At 39.3% G+C, this 24,518-nt stretch overlaps 1 protein-coding gene across 1 annotated transcript in view; it reads left to right on the top strand.

Moving 5' to 3' along the window:
- Positions 1-8,876: 8,876 nt before the first annotated feature.
- Positions 8,877-24,518, top strand: part of pde4a (phosphodiesterase 4A, cAMP-specific) — a 208,049-nt gene continuing 192,407 nt past the window's right edge. Inside the window, exon 1 of the mRNA XM_049475648.1 lies at positions 8,877-10,150. Within this exon, the coding sequence (XP_049331605.1) occupies positions 9,858-10,150 (293 nt within the window). The 5' untranslated portion in view covers positions 8,877-9,857. The remainder of the gene's footprint in view (positions 10,151-24,518) is intronic.

Genomic DNA, 24,518 nt, shown 5'->3' with positions numbered 1-24,518 from the left:
GAATCATGTGCAGCCGAGGCCGCGGGGGTCTGATGGTGAATACGTGGTTAATGCAGAGTGAGGTCGCGGTGCTGAGAGCCTGATGACGGACTATTAGCTCTCTGAGTGGATGTTAATGGGTTTGGGTGAACGGGCAGCTGTGGGGAATCGGGCCGGGTCGCTTTATTGATGAACATTTGAGGATGATCTTCAACCAAAGTTCAACATCTGATGTTTTCTAATCATAATCAACATAATCAACAGAATTCCCACATCGCTGCATCCAGAGTAACGCTGGAAATATCAATGGAGCTTGACATGAACCCGGTGTTTTTTATTGATGGGAATTTGAGGATGATCTCCAACCAGAACTCAACATCGGATGTCAAGCCAACATTATACTGACATAAATAACACTGGAAATAATGTTAAAGCTCAATGTAATCCCAGTGTTGATGGATAATTTTCTTTAATGTCCAACCAAAGTTCAACATCTGAGATTATCTAATCATAATCAACACCAGCGTCTTCCAAACAACTCAAGCGTAGAATTCCCACATCGCTGCTTTTCTACATAAATACTGTTGAAATATCGGTGGAGCTTGACCTGAACCCAGTGTTGTTTATTAATGGACATTTGAGTATGATATCCAAACAAAGTTCAACATCTGATGTTATCTAATCATAACCAACACCAGCATCTTCTAAACAACACCAGCCCACAATTCCTACATTACTAAATCCATAGTAAAAACCATTGGAAATATTCACGGTGCTTGATATTAACCCCATCTAAACAAAAGTTCAATGTCTGTATGATGTCGGAGCCTGATGTTAACCCAATATTGTTTTTGAAGGATGTCTGTCTAATGCTCAGTCTGATGTTCATTTGGACATCTGACTTTTCGGGCGTTTTCACCTCTGTAGTTAGTTTTTATGATCCGGATCAGTTGATGAGTTTGTTTATTTGCAGCGTTTCTCCCTCTGTTTGGTTTGGTTTCACACAGGTATAAAAACCTAAACACACACAAACGTGCACCAATAAACCACGCCAGCACATCAGAGTCTCCTCTGATTGGCAAGAAAGTAAATAAAGTAAGAAGATTCTGTGTTCCAGCGTTTATATCTGTATATCTGTATATCTGTGCAGTGTGAAGCTGCTTTAATACTAAATAGCTGATTATCACAGTTTTAACCAATGCTGTCTCTGCTGCTGCTCCATGCTGTTTACACACTGAGCGCGGTATGTGCTACATTCACTGCTCACAGCCGCACGACTCTGTTTAGTAAGTTTTTCACAGTTCACAATGTTTTAATTGAAAAGAGTTTCAATTAAAAGAGTTGCACGGCTGTGAGCAGTGAACGTTGCACAGGCTGTGCTCAGTGTGTAAACAGCGTGGAGCAGCAGAGACAGTGCTTGTTCATAGCTGTGGTAATTATTAAGTGTTATCTGGCTAATATATATCAGATTAAACTGTGCCTTATCAGCAGTTTAACTCAAATAAAAGGAGTATATATGATATCAGAGTTCGTTTGATAGAGCTTGACGTTAACCATGTCTAATCAACATTAAGCATCTGTATGATATCTGTATGATATGAGTCCATGTGATCCCTATGTTGTTTTTGTTGGATGTCTGTCTGAGAGAGCACAGTTGGTCTTGCTCTCTCTGGGTGGGTACAGTACAGTAGATGGCGCTCTCTCTTTCCCCTCATCACTCCTAGGGTGATGTGGATCAGCACAAGGCTGCATCTGTGAGCTGATGTATCAGAACAGAGCTGCTGCGCTTTCCTCCGAGCGTTAGCGCTGTGATGCTACTTGGCAAAAAGGTTCAAAAAGAGGCGGAGTCTGACTTCACATGTATCGGAGGAGTCTTATGTTCATTTGGACATTTGACTATCATCTCCAACCAAACTTCAAAGAATGTCTACTGTGTAAAACTGGAGCCTTATGTTAAAATCGATAAATGTTTGTTTTAGAGGCTGGTTCCTGTGGTACCCGTGGGGGGCTGATGGTGAATACGTGGTTAATGCAGAGTGAGGTCGCGGTGCTGAGAGCCTGATGACGGACTATTAGCACTCTGAGTGGATGTTAATGGGTTTGGGTGAACGAGCAGCTGTGGGGAATTGGGCCGGGCCTGCGGTCGCACCGACACTCGACCCCGTCTCCATGTCCATCAGATACCGTCTCCATCAGATACCGTCTCCACCGGATACCGTCTCCTCAACATCTGACACTCAGGCTCTCACAACTTCTCCAATCCAATTAAAGAGCGATCAGGCCGGCCGCGAGAGCTCAGAGTGCTCCTCTGGCCACCGCTGGAGACCGCAGCCGGCCCGCCGGACCCATCCATCAGCACCACGCTTCACACCAGCACCGCCGGTACACCACCCGTCCGGGAACAGGAGGAGGGAGGGAGGGGGAGTAGTTAATGGACTGGCAACCAAGATGAACTAAGTGTTCCAGTCTCTGATGCAGCCTTGGAGCTAAAGCAGATCTGCTAAATGCAGACTCACTCCATCTCACGCTATTTTTGGTCTCCTTTTTTTCTGGAAGCTCAGTAACTACAGAGCAGAACCTGCCTGAGATCCGTTAATGCGTTGCTCTCAGAGCCGAGAACACGTTACACTGACGCTGTTATCGCTTACAGACTCATCCAGCCGCACACAAACATCAGCAGATTTTAAATATCTGTACAATTCTAATGGTATTTACATTTAATTCAATTTATATCCAACGTTGGAGCTTGATGTCAACCCGGTGTTGGTTTCTGAGGGGTCTGTAACTTTGATTGCAACCAAAATTGCAATTACAAAATCTTTTCAACATTTAAGCAATGATACACAAGAGGGAGTGCTATGACATGTAATAGTGTCAATATTACAGGTTATAGCACGAACCTTGAGTGTATTATTGAGATTATTATACCACAGTTCCATTATCACTGTTCACTGAAAGATTTTAAAGAGTTAAACAGGAGGAGAAAATAGGATCTGTTTGGTTATAAAAACTCCACCAGTTAAAATAGTTCCATTGCTGCTCTGTTTGTAGCTGCACTGTTTGGTTTGTAAGCGCTGCATCGTTGCTACGTTACCTGTATGTGGGCGGAGTAATACAAGAAGAGCTTTGGTTAGTTACAGTGCATTACCGGCTGATAACGGTAGAACTCATAGAACGCCTCTCAGCCAATCACATCGCAGGGTCAGAACTAACCGTGGTACAATTGAGTATAAGGTCAATCCAATGTTACTTTTAGATAAATAACTGATGTTGATTTCCAACCAATATTCAACGTCTGTTCAACATTAAAGCTCTGTCAACCCAACATTTGTTTTTGACAAATATGCAATCTTGATTTCCAACCAAAAATTCAACGTCTATCTAACTTGTTGCTTGATGTCAAATCCATCGTTTTTTTATGAATGGGACTTTTAGCTCCAACATCTGTCTAAAGTTGGAACTTATGTGAACTCAGTGATTCAAAGTCTATCCAGCATTCGAGCATAATGTAAACCCAGTGTTACATTTAGATAAATAACTGAATAAATGTATCTGTTGAACGTTTGTTTTTGACAGATATGTAACCTTGATTTCCAACATAAAATTTAACATCTATCTAATGTAGAACCTTGATGTCAAATCAGTGTTGGTGTGGCTTTTATTTCAAACATCTGTCTAATGTTTGAACTTAGTTTTAACTAATTTGATATAATTCAATATCTGTCCAACGTTAGAGTTTAATGTCTGTCTGATGTTGGTTTGATGGTGGGTTCTTGCTGGGTAAACACAGTGTAAACACAGTGTAAGGTTCGATTGATTCTATCGTCTGTTTAGCGTTAGAGTTTAATGTCTATCTGATGTCAGTATGACTGTGGGTTCCTGTTGGGTAGACATGCGGTAATGTCAAATTAGTGTTGATGTGACTTTAATTGATTTAATATTTAAATTTAGTGTAAAAACAGTGTAAGGTTTGATGGAATTCAGCGTCTGTTCAACGTTAGAGTCTAACATCTTTCTGATGTAGAAAATCTGATATGATTGCCAGTTCCTGCTGGGTAGACACGCGGGTGCGTGACCCCGACGTGAGCCACGCACCGACACTTGCCCTCTCACACAGCGACCATTCTTCACCGTCAGCAGAGAGGTAAAGATTAATATTTCATCCCCCCTTCCTCTTCCTCTTCCCCTCCTCCTCCAGTTCCAGGATCCAGTTCCCAGCATTCCCTGCCGCTGAGCTACAGTTTGGGATGGATGAGTGCACGCTCTCAGGGCTTTTCTTGGCAGATTAGCTTTCATGTTGGTGGTTGTGTTTTGGGGAGGGCTGGGATCTGGAGAGCACTCAATAATACAGAGCAGTAATGAGAACGGAAAAACAGTCCCCGAACGCCGCGCTGCGTCACCTTCATACAAACGCTGGAGTTTGTACGAATATATATATATATATATATATATACAGTGTATCACAATAGTGAGTACACCTCTCACATTCCTGCAGATATGTAAGTTTATCTTTTTATCTTTTCATGGGAAACACTGACAATATGACACTTTAACACACTTTAACACAATGTAAATAGCTTATTATGTAACAGTGTAAATTTATTCTTCCCTCATATATAAATAACTGTAAATATACAGCCATTAATGTCTAAAAACCACATACCTCTCAAGTCTCCCGTTTTGGCTGAAAAAACTACCGTATTTTACCCCTCTTACCCGCCGTCCTCCAGTATTAGTATTTTCCTGTAAGTTTCCTGTATTATAATATAAGAAAAACATTATTAATGAGGAAACAGGACACTGACCACTGTGGAATGGGAAATCTCTTAACGCCAATCATGAAGCCGGTTCAAGGATGAAGTTCCGCCTCTCAGGACAAACAGCCAATCAGCTTGCAGGTTTTTGTGGATGAGAGTCAGTGGGCTGGTGGGCTAGTGGGGAAGCACCTGCAGGACGAATATATTATATTTATTCATATTTCTTTCAAAATTAGTTTTAGTGTGTCATAAAAGGTTAAAGAACAAATTAAGAAACAAGTAAATGGTTTATATTATTACATTATTACATGAAATCCATTGTTGACATACTGTTTTGCATACTTTATTTAGCAATGAATTTACTGATATATATTGAATATATCTGGTCCTTATACTTTAGTAAAATCTGCATGTGTAGGAATGTCCACAGCATTTCTGTGCAACAAAGGTCGGCATATCAGATTCCACCCGCAACAAAAGTGAGTTCACCCCTAAGAGACCACACCCCTAAATGTCCAAATTCAGCACTGCTGGTCTTTTTCCCTCCAAAATGTCATGTGACTCGTTGGTGTTACTAGGTCTCAGGTGTGCACAGGGAGCAGGTGTGTTCAGTTTTGTAGTACAGCTCTCCCACTCTCTCATACTGCTCACTGAAAGTTCCAACATGTCACCTCATGGCAAAGAACACTCTAAGGATCTTAAAAGAAAAAATGTTGCGCTACATGAAGATGCCAAGGCTACAAAAAGATTTCCAACACTGAGCTGCAGCACAGTGTCGCCAAGATCATTCAGCGTTTTAAAGGAGTCCAATCAGAACAGACCTCGCGTTGGTCGTCCAAAGAAGCTGAGTGCACGTGAAGCTCAGCGTCACATCCAAATGCTGTCTTTGAAAGATAGACGCAGGAGTGCTGTCAGCATTGCTGCAGAGATTGATGAGGTGGGTGGTCAGCCTGACAGCGCTCAGACCATACGCCACACACTACATCAAATTGGTCTGCATGGCTGTCTGCCCAGAAAAAAAGCCTCTTATGAAGTCTGTATACAAAAAAGCCAGCAAACAGTTTGCTGAAAACATATTAACAAAGGACATGGATTACTGGAACCATGTCCTATGGTCTGATGAGACCAAGATAAATTTGTTAGCATGTGTGGCAGCAATCAGTTAAGGAGCATAAACATAAGTGTGTCTTGCCTACAGTGAAGCATGGTGGTGGGAGTGCCATGGCCTGGGGCTGCATGAGTACAGCAGGTGTTGGGGAGTTAGTGTACATTTCATTGAGGGACACACGAACTCCACTATGAACTGTATGAAATACTGAAGCAGAGCGTAAATGCTGGATTACCAAAACCACAGAGTTTAGAAGATGAGACTTTGAGAAGCCCAGCAGCAATAAGAGATCGGTTGGACAGATGAGCAGGTGCAAAATTGTTTAAAGCCATATAGGTAAGTAAGAGAATCTTGAACTGGATCCTATAAATATATTGTATAGTATTAGTACATCTTGTTTCATTCTTTATTTAACCAGGCAAGTCATTAAGAACAGTTTCTTATTTACAATGGCAGCCTGGCAAGAGGCAAAAAGTCTCTTGAACATAAACTCACATACACAAAATATGTAAAAAAAATGATGAAAAACAGAGACATGGACAAAAACATCATTTCTCATTCAACAATTCTGCAATAGTTTTCTTAAAATCTGACATTGAAATAAAAAGATCTAATTTTAATGTTTTCTGCAGCAAGTTCCAATCATTGGCAGCAGCAGCTTGGAATGGAATGAATCTTGAAATTCAAAATCATTGGAAAGTTATTTTCTTTCATTAATAAAGTTGAACAAGTGAAACTCATATATTATATAGATGTATTAAACACAGAGTGATCTATTTTAAACGTTTATTTATTTTATTGTTGATGATTATGGTTACAGACAATGAAAACCCAAAAATCAGTGTCTCAGAAACTTAGAATATTATATAATAAGACCAGTTGGTACTTTCTGCAGAGTGGGCAGTGTGCCAAGTCCTGCTGGAAAATGAAATCCACATCTCCATAAAAGTTGTCAGCAGAGGGAAGCGTTAAAATGTTTTGCTGACAACTTTTATGGAGATGCAGATTTCATTTTCCAGCAGGACTTGGCACATTTTCAACTAAATTGCTGAAATAAAGTAACTTTTCAGTGATATTCGATTTTTTTGAGATGCACTAATATATTAATAAATTAAACGAATTTGAGCAGATAAAACATGAAATATTTTGTGTTCATATTGTCTGCAATCAAATACAAACCAAAAGAAATGAGAGAAATAATTCACTTATTTTTTTTATTTGTACTTTTCATACTGTTCCAACCTTTTCCTATTTGGGGTTGTAACAATAAAAACAATAAAAATAAGATAAATCATTAGAACTGCAGTAGAAGGAAAAATCTTTTTATCTTTCACTGGATTTAATGTAAAAAGTAAATGTGTAGCCTTTCATCATTAATATTCTGATACAGTTTAAAGAACAACGGGTAGATTTACACTACAGAAAAACTGGAGATAGGAGGTATTTTCCTGTGTGCAGGGATAGGGTGTAAATCGGATTATAGTAATTAGACGTACAAGTGGAGCGGGTGATGAGTGGTTCTGATTAAGGTTCTGCTGAGGGACGGATCCGGACTCTGAGAGGCTCTTGACATTTCTATTAATCTGAGCGTATAAAAGCAGAATTTACGGCACCGTTTGTTTGGACTCTTCAAATTGATTTCATCTTCAGCAGAACATATGAGCTCAGAACCCCCGCCCCGGTCCGTCCTGCGGATCAGAACACAACCGCTCAGATCAGGTTCAGCCCAGATTACCCAGACTACCCAGCAGTGGACTCCTGCAGAGCTGTGTATACAGTATTACTGTTATATTCAATTTTCTTTCTTTATATGATTTTTTCATTGTAAATTGAATATTGAAGACTATATTAAAGATTTTAAAGTAACACATGCAGAGAGTGAGTTCTATACAGAGAAATAATTATATACAGAGAGAGAGTTATATACAGAGAGAGTGTTATACAGAGAGTTATACACATTGAGAGTTGTATAGAGAGATAGAGTTATAAATACAGAGAGAAAGAAGAGAGAGATGGAGATACATAAAGAGTTGTATACATACAAAGAGAGAGTTATATACAAAGTTATATACTGAGAACTATATACAGAGAGTTATATACTGACAGTTATATACAGAGATATGGTTATATACATAGAGAGTTGTATATACAAAGAGAGAGTTATATACAGAGAGAGTTATATACAAAGAGAGAGAGTTATATACAGAGAGAGTGTGTTATATACACAGAGTTTGTTTTATATAAAGGGTTATATACAGAGAGTATATACAGAGAGACTTACATACAGAGTGAGAGAAAGAAGAGAGATAGGAGATACATTATGAGAGTAATATACAGAGAGATATATGCAGAGAGAGATATACATAGAGAGGTATATACAGAGTGAGAGAAAGAAGAGGAAAAGGGAGATACATAGAGAAAGTGATATACAGATAGTTATATGCAAAGAGTTATATTCAGAGAGAGAGTATACTAAGAGAGTTATATTCAATGAAAGAGAGATATATACAGCAATATACACACAGGGTTATCTAGAGAGAGTTATATAAAGAGATTGTGCCATATATAAAAAGAGATATACTTATATAGAGAGTTACATACAGACAGAGAGACAGAGAGAGAGAGACATACAGAGAGTGTTATAAACATAGCGAGAGAGTTATCTGAAGAGAGAGAGCGCTATATATACACAGAGAAAGAAAGAGTTGGAATAGAGCGAGAGAGGGAGAGAGTTGGTAAGAGAGAGGGAGGAGAAGAGGGAGGGATGGAATAAGAGTTGTGGAGATAAAGAGAGAGGGAGAGAGAGCTGTAGATAGAGATAAAGAGTGGGTGAGAGAGAAAGAGAGAGAGTAGAATTGAGAGAGGGAGGAGGAGAGAGGGAGAGAGTTGTGTTTGTAGAGAGATTGAAAGAGAGAGAGAGAGGAGGAGTAAAAGAGTGGAGGAGGAGGAAGAGGAGGAGGATGTGAGCGCGAGGAAGGAGAGAGCTCAGTACCGGAGGAGAGCGCGAGCCCCAGCGCGGCGAGCAGCCGGGCGCACGAGCGTTCCGCGGAGGGAGATGCTCTGTAGCTGCGCGCGCAGGACGCGAGAACCGACAGCACGGACGGCAGCGCGGCGGAGAGGCGCGAGACGCGGCGGCGGCGGATCCGGGGCTCTCATCATCATCATTATCACCACCATCATCACCACCACCATCATCATCCTCATCATCCCACGCGCGATGTTCTCGTGCGCGCAGAGGGCGAGCGCGAGCGTCGCTCCTGAAACGCAGCCGGAGGGGCACCCGGCGCTCGTGCAGCTGTTTCCAGATGCGCCGGACACTTTCCCTGCACGCGGGGGCGAGCAGCAATAATAACTGTTATATTGATAACATCAATAATCACTATAGTTACTAAGACCCAGCCAACGTTTCTCAGCCGTGCGCCACACTGCAATAAGGGGTTTGGGTTGCTTGGATGTTTTTTTTATTGTTTTATTGTTTAATTTAATTGTTTGTTTGTTTGTTCATTTGCACCAATTTGAAAAGCAATACGTGGATATGCGGTTTGTTGCACCATGGACGACCAGTTCTGGACCAAGTTCTGAGCGAGGAAGAGGAGCGCAGGATTACGAGTGGTGATGAAGGTGGCGAGGTACGGACTCCCAGGCGATTCGGACTCTGGATGGGCAACTTTGGGGGCGCAAAAAGTTCGTGACCCCCGGTATGCGGAGGGGACTGCACACACTGTGACTAGCCTCGAGTCCCCGACTACCTGACTACCTGTGTGTTCATGTAACAGCCCAGCTGTCTCAACACACGAGGCCCGCCCAGAACCTTTGGACTCCCCTGGTGTTCCCACCTGGTGTACCCGCCCCGGTGCCGGTCATGGAGCAAGGCCTTCTACAGACCGCAGCAGCAGAGCAGAGGTTCTTCTCTCTCGGCAGGTGGCCGTAAACCACGGCGCCTACCATTTCTCTCCAGGCCTGGGAATATTTCTTTCATTGCCTTTTCTGTTTTTCTGCATTTCTGACGCACAATGGAGGTTCCGCCATCCTCCAAGAAGAGCCTGTCCCTGTCGCTGCCTGTGCCCCGCGAGGGCCAGGCCACCCTCAAGCCGCCACAGCACCTGTGGAGGCAGCCTCGCACACCCATCCGCATCAAACACCGCGGGTACTCGGACACCGACCGGCACCCGCACCGCCCCATGGAGCGCGCCGATGCCGTCGACACCAGTGACAGGCCTGGCCTGAAGAAGTCCCGCATGTCGTGGCCCTCGTCCTTCCACGGGACGAGCAGCGCAGGCATTAGCAACTGTTCTGGAGGCAAACGGTAAGAGTTATCAATTATTTGGTTTGGTTTTGTTTTGTTGTTCGATTGCGTTCCAAAAATTTGGGAGTCTTGCCCAAGGACTCAATTGATGTTATCGGTGTTATCGGTTCTTTGGTTTGGTTTTGCTTTGTTTTGTTGTTTGATTGCGTTCCCAGAATTTGGGAGTCTTGCCCAAGGACTCAATCTGGAGAGTCTCGGATAAGGTAGTGTTATCCACTACTCTAGTCTACTCTAATACTACTACTACTGCTGCTACACCAATCGCTAGTTTTGGGCTGTAAAAGGTCAGTCTTTGGCCACTTGCGACTCACTAGAAAAGCTCAGTCCCTCAGGCTTCTGTTCTAAGATAATGGAAACTGACGTAAACCCCCTGAAATTGTCGAGTGATAGCGTTAAATTTTATGTTTTTTAATGATCTTTGTGATAACACAGTGTCTTCTTGTGTCTAACTGGCGGATATCTGACGAATGTCTTTAATGCAGCCGTCCAATTAAACTCGCTTCTCCAGCAATGGCAAAGAATCGCACTCTGGGGTACGATTAAAATCACTAACCTTATTTGTAGCCTTGTAACTCTTGATCTGAGTCATGTGCAGTTTCACTGTAAGATGCAATCTAAAGATCCATCCATGCATCCATCCATCAAAGAAACTGAGCATTTGGTGCAGAGGGTTAAGATTGACACAGAGAGAATACAGTGGTCATAAGAACTGTGAAGAACTGGTGTCTGGGATTATGTACAAAATGGATGCGGTAAAAAATTATACAAACAAGCTATATAACATCCATACAAGCTCCTATGGAAGAGATTGAGAAGCACTGTGTGCTCTTGTGACCGAAAGGTCATTGGTTCAATTCCCTGAGCCGACAGGTTACGACTAAAGTGCCCTTGAGGAAGAGACTCAACCCCCAGCTGCTGTGTGTTGACTGCATTAATGTGTTAAAGGAATTAATAAGAAATGTCCCTTATTTGTACTAGAATGTAAAGAATATACCAAAAATATCTACAACCTTGAATTATATACGATTAGAAAGGTAAATGCATGATTTGCATTGATTCACGCTAAAAATACCAAAAAATATAACTAGATAACCTCAGTCTCTTTTCCCAACAAATCATTTAGCCCATTTATACCTGCATTGATTTAAAATAAGGTAACCATTATTATATATTTTCTTCATAATTTAAATGATGTTTGATTATTCTAAATTATTACAATTGTGTAATAAACAGAAATTACAGTAGCAGCAAATATCAGCATGCAGTACCACTACAGTCCACAGGGGGGAAAAACATCAGTTTATAATGTTTGATACATTCCATACATTCCATTTTTCTCACTGCAGTCCATCTTTCCTCGTCCATTTAATCATCCATCTTTCTCAGGCGTCTCCATCTCTCTCACTCCATTTAATTTCTCTCACTCTTTTCTATCTTTCTCATTTTATTCTTTATTTATTTTTAATAACTGATTCTATCTGTCTCGTCCATCTTTCTCACTTTGTTCCATCTTTTACACTATTTACAGTTTTTCTAGCTACACTCAATCTTTCCCTCTATCATTCTCTCTCCTCTACAGTTTTACACTGCAGTCCTTTCACAATCTTCACAACCGATTTCACCTTTCTTATTCCATTCCATCTTTTTATCACTTCTTATTTTTTCTCATTCCATCTTTCTCTCTTAATTCTATCACATGTTTTTTTCTTATCTCCCTTTATTTTTCTTTCTTCATTTTATATTTCTCACTTCACTCTTTGATCTTTGATACTCAACTACACTTTTTTTTTACCTCACACCATCTTTTCCTTTTTTCTATTATTCTCAACCCTCTTCATCTTTCTTTCTTAATTCTAACTCACTTTACGCAATCTTATTCAATTTTATATCTTCTACACTTCATGCTTCACTACATTTTCATTAGTTCTCCATTTTCTTTCTTCATTTTACCACTTCACTCCATCTTTTGCACTATTTTTTGTGTTTCTATCTACTCCATTTTTCACTCTTTCCATATCTTTGTTTATAATCATCATGCTGATGTGGGCCGTGTTGAGGTGTGTTGCAGGTCCTGTGTGAAACTGATAGCTGGTGTAAAGCTTCTGTGATTTCAAAAACAGGTTTATTATCTGTATTTTATTCTGCTTGTATGAGCTTGTATCGCCTGGCTTATGATATTATCTGGATGTGTGTGTGTGAGATGATACCTGATATGAGAAATGATATGAGTGCATTTACAGACAGGGTTTTTTATGGGACTGAATGTGGTTCCACATGATTTATTAATTTGTTTGTGCTCTTATTGGCCCTCAGCCCACTAAACTAAAAAGCGTTAAAAATTAGTATACAGGTTATTTTACAATAAACTCCTGCATTTTCTGGATTACTGGAGTAAAAAAAATAGTCTTTGTGCGATTATATTGGAGTGTGGAGATCAAGCAGGATGAGGAAGTGCTGCAATCTGGTGGAGACTGTGTTCCTGAGAAACCCTTGCTGTGTGTGGGTGAACATTATCCTGCTGAAAAAAGATGCTGCTATCAGCTGGAAGTTCTGCAGGAGAGAAAGCAGCAACACATGTATCTGCAGGATGTTCTGCACAGATCACTGAGATCACTGTTAGTGTTCCTCTCATCACTACTAGGAGTGACTGACTCTCACAGTATGAGATGCTGCTCAGATCATCAATCACACCTGCAGTTTACAGTGTGAACTCTTCAGTCCAGGGCAAAGGCAGGATTCTGTACTAATGATTCCAGTCATAGCAGTTTTATAGCAAGTTTCTAGTTAAAAACACCATTGCTAATAAACTGGGCATGAGCAGCGTGTCTAGCAGTCGTGATCTCTCACCAGAAGGTACACTACCCATAGTGTACAGCTAAGAGCCTTTTCAAAGGGCAGTGAGGGAAGCACTTTTCACAGTAGTTGAAAATGATTAGTTTTATTAGCTTTAGTCAATGAAAACATTTTAGTCTAGTTTTTGTCATTTAGATATTAGTTTTAGTCTAGTTTTAGTCAACAAAAACTAACAATATTTTAGTAGTTTTAGTAATTTAGTTTTAATCTAGTTTTAGTTTACAAAAACTAGCATTTTAGTCTAGTATTAGTCATTTAGCTCTTATTAGTTTTAGTGTAGTTTTAGTCATTTATCTTTTAGTTTTAGTCTATTTTAAGTCATTTTGTTAATAGATTTACACATTAAAAACATTTTAATCCAGTTTTATGCATTTAGTGCTTAGTTTTAGTCTACTTTTAGTCAACGAAAACTTTTACTTTTACTTAACGTTAATTTTTTTTTTTCATTTAGTTATTAATTTCTGAAGACATATTTTGGAGAACTACTCAACTAAGTAAAAAAAATGAGGTTCAGTATCCTCAAGTGCAGTCGACAAAAAGATCAAAAACATTATAATGATGAAACTGGCACTCATCAGGACCACCCCCTCTGTTGTTTAGGATTAGTTCATCTCATTAGGATTAATTTATAATGGTCATTTCTGTTTGGGTGATAACTCCACTAGTAGTTAAGAGAGTAAGACAGTAGAAGATCTTCTCCACAGAGCTGTTTGGTGGGACGTGGTTGGAGAAGACCCTGAGCCAGGTATGCCCCGCCCACCTGATCACCTGTTGAGTGTGTGCTGATCTGGTAAAGATAAGAGAAGCTGAGAGAGATACAGAGGTGGCAAAGGTCTAACCTTTATTACCCAGCATGCCCTGAGTTTATGAGCTCACACCTGCAGGGAGTGAGGGGAGGAGACGGGATTGGCTGAGAGATGAGGGGCGGAGTCAGGAGGGGGTCGCGGTGGGTGAATTTATGGGTCACAGTTCAGTTTAATACAGAACCTTCTGCCCCCCCCATTACTACTATTACTACTGTAGTTCACACTAACACTGTGCACATTACTATACAGTACTCACCACTATACATCACCATACACTGTATCACTATACAATACTCACCACTATACATCACCATACACTGTATCACTATACAGTACTCACCACTATACATCACCATACACTGTATCACTATACAATACTCACCACTATACATCACCATACACTGTATCACTATACAATACTCACCACTATACATCACCATACACTGTATCACTATACAGTACTCACCACTATACATCACCATACACTGTATCACTATACAGTACTCACCACTATACATCACCATACACTGTATCACTATACAGTACTCACCACTATACATAACCATACACTGTATCACTATACAGTACTCACCACTATACATCACCATACATGCATTTTCAGATTTGTGTTACAAGACAAAAAAAATAGACAAATCCAAAAATTGGTAGAAGATTAAACTTTTAATTTGTCTTGAAATTCTGTTTGGGATAGGCTGAAATAAAAAAAAACTAGATAATTGAAAAATTAGATGAAAACTCATTTCTTCTTCACTATACTGAATGGGAAAAATAAATGGTTAAGTTTTATACCCAATTTTCTATTTTCAAATGTAGAGTTATTTCTAAATCTGAGTTTTAACTGCTTAGAAATGAGTTGTGAAATAAAGTTATATACAATACAATAATGTGGAACAAGTGAATTCTCTGCAATAAACATAGTAGTTCAATAGTTAAAGAACAATACACTTTTAATTAATAAAACTATTCAGACATAAATTAAGTAATTGGAACAGACATTTTTAAATATCCAAAAGATATAAAACCTAAATATTTTACTGGGCTCCCTTTATAGAGAACAATATAATATAATGGACAATATTGAGCTCAGTGAAACTGATGGAGGTTATGTTGATATATTGTACGATAAGACGATAACATGATTATTAACAGTGACAGGTGATAGGTCTTTGACCGTATCAAGCTAAATTTAAAAATAGAAAATATATAAAACTTAATCATTCTAATCATGTTTTCCATTCAGTATAGTGAAGAAGAAATGAAAAGTTTAGATCTGTCAAATTTTGTGTCTTGTAACACAAATCTGATTTTATAGTTCAACTTGCAAAATATAAAAATTGAAATATCAGAGTTTTTACATCCGGTGAACAACAAATGGTGAAAGTGCCAGTAACAGGAATGAGTTCCAGTAACATAAACGATTATTGTGCCTTGATTTATTGATTTATTGATTTATTGATGTGAATATTAGTTAGTGTAAACCACTTTCTTCCAATTCTGTTTGGTTCATCATTTATCCATTTGTTTAATAAATTGCATGATAATACATTTAATCAATTTTAGGAAAGGTAGAAATAAATCAAATCAGAAAAATAAAATCCTTTTTTTTTATTTTTCTGAACTTCCGATTGTGAGGGGCGGAGATGAAAAACTAACACTGGAAAATGGATAAAAACTTATGTGAAGAAGAAAAGGCGTTTTCATCCAGTTTTTAAATAGTCTAGTTTTTCATTTGAGTCTTTTGCAAACAAATTGTTACAAAAAATGAAAAGTTGAATCTTCTCTTGATTTTTGCATTTGTCAATTTTTGTGTCTTTTAACACAAATTGAATTTTATAAGTCAGCTATAAAAATCAGAAAATAAAGAAAAGATCCATTTTTAATTTTTTTCTGAAATTCCAAGTGTAAGGAGTAGAGATTAAAAAACTTAAATTGGAAAAACTTATTTCTTGTAAACTGCACTACATAAAATAAATAATAATGAGTTTTTATATTTAATTTTCAATTTTTGCATTTAGGCTAAAACGGTCAGAAAATGAAATTAATAAATTTTACACTGATTTTTTAAAAAACGAGATGCTAATGGATGCAGCTCTGCTGGGCTCTGGACTCTCCTCACTGCAGGGTTTTAGCAGATGTTGAAAGTGTTGCAGTATCCCACACAAAATCACAGATTTAAGAGAATGATCTTTTTTGATGTTAGTCATCTATTGGTCATCGCTGCCCCCGCACTTCAGTTTTACTCAAAAATTAAACTCTACACACTTCAGCCCAAAAAACGTGACTTTAGATCAAAACAAACCAGAAAACCAGGAAAACGTCGACCAATTACAGAACCTCAAATCATCAAAACATTCGTCCATACGTTTACTCTGAATCAGCTGAAGAGTTCAGGGTCAGGAATCACTTGCTTCTTTTAGCCGTTTGGCTCCTCCCTTATTGTGACATCACAATAAAGAAACCCTGGCTCCACCCCTTTACCTGTCAACCCACACCAGAGCCCCACTCACTTGATCTTCAGTTGAAGAAATGTTTCCTTTTCGCTCTGCTGGTTGAGAACCTAAGACAGTACACAGCTTTAGGATTAGGCAGCAGACTTCTTCTGAGGGAGGGATCTGTACCTACTGTCTGTGGCGAGTCAGCAGATGAGGGAGCTGTAAGAACTTCTGAATAATGATTATAATGTTTTGTGCTTCTATCACAGTTAAGCATGAACTAGCTTGTTCGTGTTTTTGAAAGCGTGTGGTAAACGCTCAGCGTAAACATGGGGCGTGGCCAGCTACAGCTTATTTGCCTAAAAGCGACAGAGCCTTTAAACGGCGCATTCTGGTAGGAATAAAGCTGATGAGATCTTTATCTTTATTTGAGAGTGATTTTGTTAAAAGTAACTGGAAATGTAAACTAACTAGTAAATATATACTGTAAAAAAATGACGATGGCTTTCAAGTATATCACGCTATCACAATATGGAATATCTTTATGTCAGAATTTTTGATGATATTATTGCCTACAATACGATATGACACACATGTATAGCCCATAGACCTATTCTAACTCAAACAGATGCTGTTTTTGTGTTTAATATTCTGTACAATGTTGTTTGATCTTCATCTCCCGGCTTACAGAATCCAGATTTACCAAAAATTCATCAGATATTAATCTCACATTTCTCTTTAATCTCACAGACTGTTCACATAAATCATAAACACCCCACATACATCCAAGACCGGAGACAGAATTACAAAACTATAAAAACATATTCATATATTACTATCTACTATACAATATATTTATATATATATATTCATTTATACACTGTATCTTGACACTAATTAATTTTTATGTTTTAATTATTTTTTGTATATTTAATAATCAGTAAATTACTTCAGTAATTATTTGACTAAAATGGTTTTAAAAAGTCAATATTATCATTAATTGCAATTATTCATTAGGTTATGTATTAGTCAGAACTGAAACAGAGGTTTCAATATATTATGATTTTTTTAATCATTTTAATTAAGTATATTTAATAATCTTTAAGTTATATAGAAACTATAAAAACCTGAGTGTTTATCAACATATTCATACATTACTGTCTACAATATAATAATTACATTACTGACTCACTGTACAATATATTGATACCTCAATAATTCTAACACTATGTCGACAATAAATAAAATAATAGTTCTGTATTTGTTTAATTTATTAAGTATATTTGATAATCTTTAAGTTGTGTCACTAGACTGAAATGGTTTTAAAATGTCAATATTATAATTTATAGCAATTATTTATTGGGCTGTGTATTGATAAGAATTGAAAAAGAGGTTCCAATATTAAATATCTAAATAAATTTAGATTTTTTAATCAAATGTTTGAAAGTTAAAACTGTAATAGTATAAAACACACTATTATATTTATAAAATGTATATTTATGAAAACTTTACTTTTTATCCAATCAGATCAGTAGAATCTAAGGACAGAGGAAAACACTGCTTTCTAGTGGTCGGAGTTTAAACACAACACTAAATTAACCACTTCTGACACCAATCTTTACTAATATTATTACTAACGATCTAAAATAAGAATTAAAAAGCAATACTATTTTTTTCAGAATCAATACAGTATCGCAAAAAAATTAAATATCGCAGTTTTTTCATACAGCTCTAATTATTTCTATTATTCCTACATAACTCCAGCATCACTACAACAACTGAAGAAATTATTTTAAACATTATTTCTAAAACAGAATTAACAGAAATGTAATTTAATGATCTAGTGAGGAGAAAGTTAGGCCACGCCCACATTATCACTACTGAAACTGAAGAATTAGAAGCAGGTGTAGATGATCAGCTGGAGATGATTAGAGAGGAAGTGGGCGGAGTCACCAGTTAAGGTTAATGTTGATTGGTGGAGAGAGTGGATCACCTGGATGAGATTCACAGAAATCTCTGATCCTTCAGAAAGAGCTCAATGTAGAGCAGAGGATTCTGGGAAGGTTTTATAAAAATGTAAATTAGAAAAACTATCATAAATCAGACGCTCCACCATCTGATCAATCATCTACTAACATCAGAACCACAGAATCAGAACCGAGTACAGAACCTCCAACAACCCAAAACATCATCACAGGATCTACAGGTACATGTATTTCACTGTCTTATATTATAACCCAGGATAATGCTATTCTGGGATAATGCTAATAATGCTAACCTAGGATAATGCTATTCTGGGATAATGCTAATAATGCTAACCTAGGATAATGCTATTCTGGGATAATGCTAATAATGCTAACCTAGGATAATGCTATTCTGGGATAATGCTAATAATGCTAATCTAGGATAATGCTATTTTGGGATAATGCTAATAATGCTAACCTAGGATAATGCTATTCTCGGACAATGCTAACAAATACTAACCTAGGATAATGCTATTCTTGGATAATGCTAATAATGCTAACCTATGATAATGCTATTCTGGGATAATGTTAATAATGCTAACCTAGGATAATGCTATTCTGGGATAATGTTAATAATGCTAACCTAGGATAATGCTGTTCTGAGATAATGCTTACTTGGGGTAATTCTAATCTGGGACATTGCTAACAATGCTAACCTAGGATAATGCTAACCTAAGATAATGCTAATAATGCTAGCAATGCTAAAATATGTTTATGCTAGTCTGAGATAATGCTAACAATGCTTATCTGGAACATTGCTAAGAAAGTATAATCTAGGATAATGCTAACCTGGGATAATGCTAACCTAACCTGAAACATTGCAAACAATGCTTACCTAAGATAATGCTATTCTATTACAGTACTAACAATGCTAACCTAGGATAATGCTAGTGATGCTAAAAATGCTAACCTAGAATAATGCTATTCTGGGACAATGGTAACAATGCTAACCTAGGAAATAAAAAGTGTTTTTTGTTTGGGTTCACCATCAAACATCATTAAATGATGGTTAAACCACCAAAGTATAACTAAACTCCAATACATTTTTACATTAATAGCTGAAATATGAGATTATCAGATGCAAATAAAACAGAGTTTAGATATTTAATATATTAACATATTTTGATCAAATGTTTATTTAGTTAAGTCCAAATAAAATAAAATTGTCCAATTGCACAATATACCTGGGTACTCTTTTTATTTTTAGTAACACACATTTTCATTTTAATATGATCTGGCCTGGGGCCTTTTATTTTGAAGTCCAAAATGGTGGATAAAGAGCTGGCTAAATGGTGATGGTGACTTTTTCCAGCATTTTCTAAGATAAATAATAGGTTGATATTTAATATCAGAGTGATCTTTCTGTGCTGGTTAGATATGGTAAGATATGGTAAACAGTGATGTTAGATATGATGTGTATTATATCTGTATGTTACTCTGCTCTTCAGTTGTGAAGCTCAGAACGTGCAGTGGTACGGCGGTGCATCTGTACATTGGTATGGTATTATGGTGGTACCGCATTATGGCAGTTAGGTGGTGTGTCTATATGGTGGTGCAGTCATATGTGGTGGGTACTGTAAGGTGTGTAGTAGTGTAGTAATAGTAACGTTGGCGAGCGGTGCGTCTGTATGGTGGTACAGTGGTACGGTGGAATGGTGATACGGTGGTGTGGCGGGTACTGTACGGTGAGTGTTCTGTGTGCAGTAATAGAAACGTTGCCGAGTGTTGAGTCTGTATGGTGATACAGTGGTGTGGTGGTACGGTGGTGTGGTGGTATGGTGGTATTGTGATACGGTGGTGTGGTGGTACGGTGGTGTGGTGGTACGGTGGTGTGGTGGTGTGGTGGGTATACTGTACGGTGTGTATTCTGAGAGCAGTAATAGAAGCGTTGGCGAGTGGTGAGTCTGTATGGTGGAATGGTGATACGGTAGAACGGTGGTATGGTGGTGAGTCTGTATGATGATACAGTGGTGTGGTGGTACGGTGGAATGTTGATACGGTGGTGTGGCGGGTACTGTACGGTGTGTATTCTGTGTGCAGTAATAGAAACGTTGGTGAGTGGTGAGTCTGTATAGTGGTGAGTATGTATGATGGTGAGTCTGTATGGTGGTACAGTGGTGTGGTGGGTACTGTACGGTATGTGTTCTGAGAGCACTAGTAGAAACGTTGGCAAGCGTTGGTGAGGATTATTACAGTAATAAAGTGTTGCTGTGACGCCCCCAGGGGGACGCGGGGGTTTACGGAGGGCCCGAGGCCCGGCTTCCGGCCCGCCGGGCGGCACCGGGGCACAGACGGCACGCTCGGCGGGCTCCTGGGACGAGTCCAGCGCCGGCTGATTAGTATTCCAGACTCCGGGACGCGCTGCCGGCCGAGTCCAGCATTACTGCAGCCGCACTACACAACAGTACACTACACTACACTACACAACACTACACTACACCACAGTACACAACACTACACAACACTACACAACACTACACTACACCACAGTACACTACACTACACAAAACTACACAACAATACACTACACCACAGTACACTACACTACACAACACTACACTACACCCCAGTACACAACACTACACAACACTACACTACACCACAGCACACTACACTACACAACACTACACAACACTACACTACACCACAGCACACTACACTACACAACACTACACAACACTACACTACACCACAGTACACTACACTACACAACACTACACAACACTACACTACACCACAGTACACTACACTACACAACACTACACTACACCACAGTACACTACACTACACAACACTACACTACACCACAGTACACTACACTACACTACACTACACAACACTACACAACACTACACCACAGTACACTACACTACACAACACTACACCACACTACACTACACAACACTACACAACACTACACTACACCACAGTACACTACACTACACTACACCACAGTACACTACACAACACTACACACTACACTACACCACAGTACACTACACTACACTACACCACAGTACACTACACAACACTACACACTACACTACACCACAGTACACTACACTACACTACACAACACTACACAACACCACAGTACACTACACTACACTACACCACAGTACACTACACAACACTACACACTACACTACACCACAGTACACTACACAACACTACACACTACACTACACCACAGTACACTACACTACACAACACTACACTACACCACAGTACACTACACTACACAACACTACACTACACAACAGTACACTACACTACACTACACCACAGTACACTACACTACACTACACACTACACTACACCACAGTATACTACACTATCTATCTACACTACATTACACACTACACTACACTACACAACACTACACTACTCACTACACTACACAACACTACACTACACTACTCACTACACTACACAACACTACACTACACTACACAACACTACACACTACACTAATCACTACACTACACTACACTACACACTACTACACTACACTACACACTACACTACTCACTACACTACACTACACTACACACTACACTACTCACTACACTACACTACACACTACTACACTACACACTACTACACTACACTACACACTACACTACTCACTACACTACACTACACACTACTACACTACACTACACACAACACTACACTACACAACACTACACACTACACTACACACTACACAACACTATACTACACTACACTACACTACACACTACACAACACTATACTACACTACACAACACTACACACTACACTACACACTACACAACACTATACTACACTACACTACACTACACACTACACAACACTATACTACACTACACACACCAAACCCAGAGAGAGAAAGTGTGTATAGTGTGTATTATGAGTGCACTGTAGTGTGTGTGTGTGTGTGTGTGTGTATAGTGTGTGTATAGTGTGTATTATGAGTGCACTGTAGTGTGTGTGTGTGTATAGTGTGTGTATAGTGTGTATAGTGTGTGTTAGTGTGTGTTAGTGTGTGTTAGTGTGTGTTAGTGTGTGTTAGTGTGTGTATAGTGTGTGTATAGTGTGTGTAGTGTGTATAGTGTGTATAGTGTGTATAGTGTGTATAGTGTGTGTTAGTGTGTGTTAGTGTGTGTATAGTGTGTGTATAGTGTGTATAGTGTGTATAGTGTGTATAGTGTGTATAGTGTGTGTTAGTGTGTGTATAGTGTGTATAGTGTGTGTATAGTGTGTATAGTGTGTATAGTGTGTATAGTGTGTGTATAGTGTGTGTATAGTGTGTGTATGTGTGTGTATAGTGTGTGTGTATGTGTGTGTATGTGTGTGTATAGTGTGTATAGTGTGTGTATAGTGTGTGTATAGTGTGTGTATAGTGTGTGTATAGTGTGTGTATAGTGTGTGTATAGTGTGTGTGTGTGTGTGTGTGTGTGTGTGTGTGTGTGTGTGTGTGTTTGTAATTGTAAGGCTTTATGTTTGGTTAGTAGAAAGTTTTCTAAATAATGAAGTTAATGTTCTTAGTATGTCCATTTTGTCAAGTTTTCTGGAACATATTTATTTAACGTTTATAAATGTTCTGGAAATGTCTTGCAACGTCACTTATGTGTCAATATTTTAATTTTTTGTTGCTTTGGAATGTTGCTTTTAACGTTTACATAATGTTAGTACTCATCTAGCTGGAAATGTACTATGAGAATCGTATGTCCTATATTACATCCTGCGTAAGGTGCCTCGTGATGCTTATCACTATCTTACCCCCCACCATCAGTCTATTATCACTCCTTCCTCCTGTCTGGTTTAAACAGCAGCAGATCTTCTGAATATATCTACACTGATGGGCGTGGTGTTCTGGAAATGAGGTGTGTTCAGGTACATTTCTGCAGTTTTATCTTGTTTATCTTGGTAACAGAAAACACAGGAGCTCCACTGACTGAATACAACCTAGACAGACGCCAACAGTCAGACGTTCATCGCTATCTCGGTAACACAGGCGCTGTGCCGAGCCGAGCGTACACCCCCACTTATTACACACACATGAACACACAGCAGCACAAACCCAACTTTTACATCAACAATAAACAGAATAGTAAATAAAATAACATTGCTGTTCCCGTAAATGAGCTGCTGGAGCTCCTTCACAGCGTCAACCAGCAGCTCAGTTTCCTCTGCTGAGAAGAGTTTGTTGAACACGTCCAGGTAGCTGCACCGTTACAATAGCAATCCACCAAAGACAGAGCTCACCTGATCTACTCTTAAAGAGAATGATGATCAAGAGAGACGCTCTGATTGGTTTATTTCATGTTATGCCCAAAATTAACCACACCCATCATTAATTAAGATAATTAGTACATGACTTTTGTGTGTTTTGACACGAGCAAGGTGTACTTTTCCTGTCGTTATGATAGCAAAGACACAGATCCCACATATCCCACAGGTCAGGGCAGGGTTCTTTATAGCTACAATAGGATGTGTCAAAAGTGCTAGTGTGCATGTATTTTTGTGTATTTTTGTGAAATGTATTTAGCGTTAGAGTAGAAACATACTTGCTGTTTGCCCGTGCAATCGCTTATACAACCTGCTGTGTTGTGAGTGTGATGTAGCTTATGTGCACCGCGTGTAACTGGAGTCTTCCACTAGAGGGCAGCACACAATGTAAACATGGCAGAGGGCTTCCGGATGATTTGAACGATGCTAAATATGCTGGGTAGCGGCTACACTGCCCCTAGTGGTGTTGTGTGTATTGCACCTTGTGTACGCGGCACGTTAATTTTTGAAGAATGTGCACGACCTACGCTCCAAACAGACGCAGGACACGCGAAGCAGCCGTGATGCGTACGCAAACACGTCGTATATCTCTCTCTCTTTAGAGTGTGTGTGTGTGTGAGAGGCTGGAGGGCTGTGTGTGCGTGGGGGGCATGAGGGGGTGACGTCTGTTTTGCATGTGATGTTTTTATTTTCATATTATGTGATATGTCCCGTGTTCTCTCTTATGCAGCTTCTCTCAGTAGGATCAGGAGTCCTGCATGCTCCCGTCATCATCTGGTCCTCAGGGCCCGGGGTCGTCCGGCTGCAGTGTGGGCGCCGCCGCCTCCTGCACATCTGTCCTCCTGCTGCCGCGCCCGCTCTGTGCCCTGTCTGTGCCCCGTGAGCATCTCCACAAAGTCACCACGACCTTCAGTCATATAGAGTTAAACCCGGATCAGAATACACGACTTTAGCC

This window comes from Astyanax mexicanus, chromosome 3, assembly GCF_023375975.1.
Source record: "Astyanax mexicanus isolate ESR-SI-001 chromosome 3, AstMex3_surface, whole genome shotgun sequence".
In the NCBI taxonomy this organism is placed as follows: domain Eukaryota; kingdom Metazoa; phylum Chordata; class Actinopteri; order Characiformes; family Acestrorhamphidae; genus Astyanax; species Astyanax mexicanus.
This window is presented reverse-complemented; position numbering and strand designations above follow the sequence as displayed.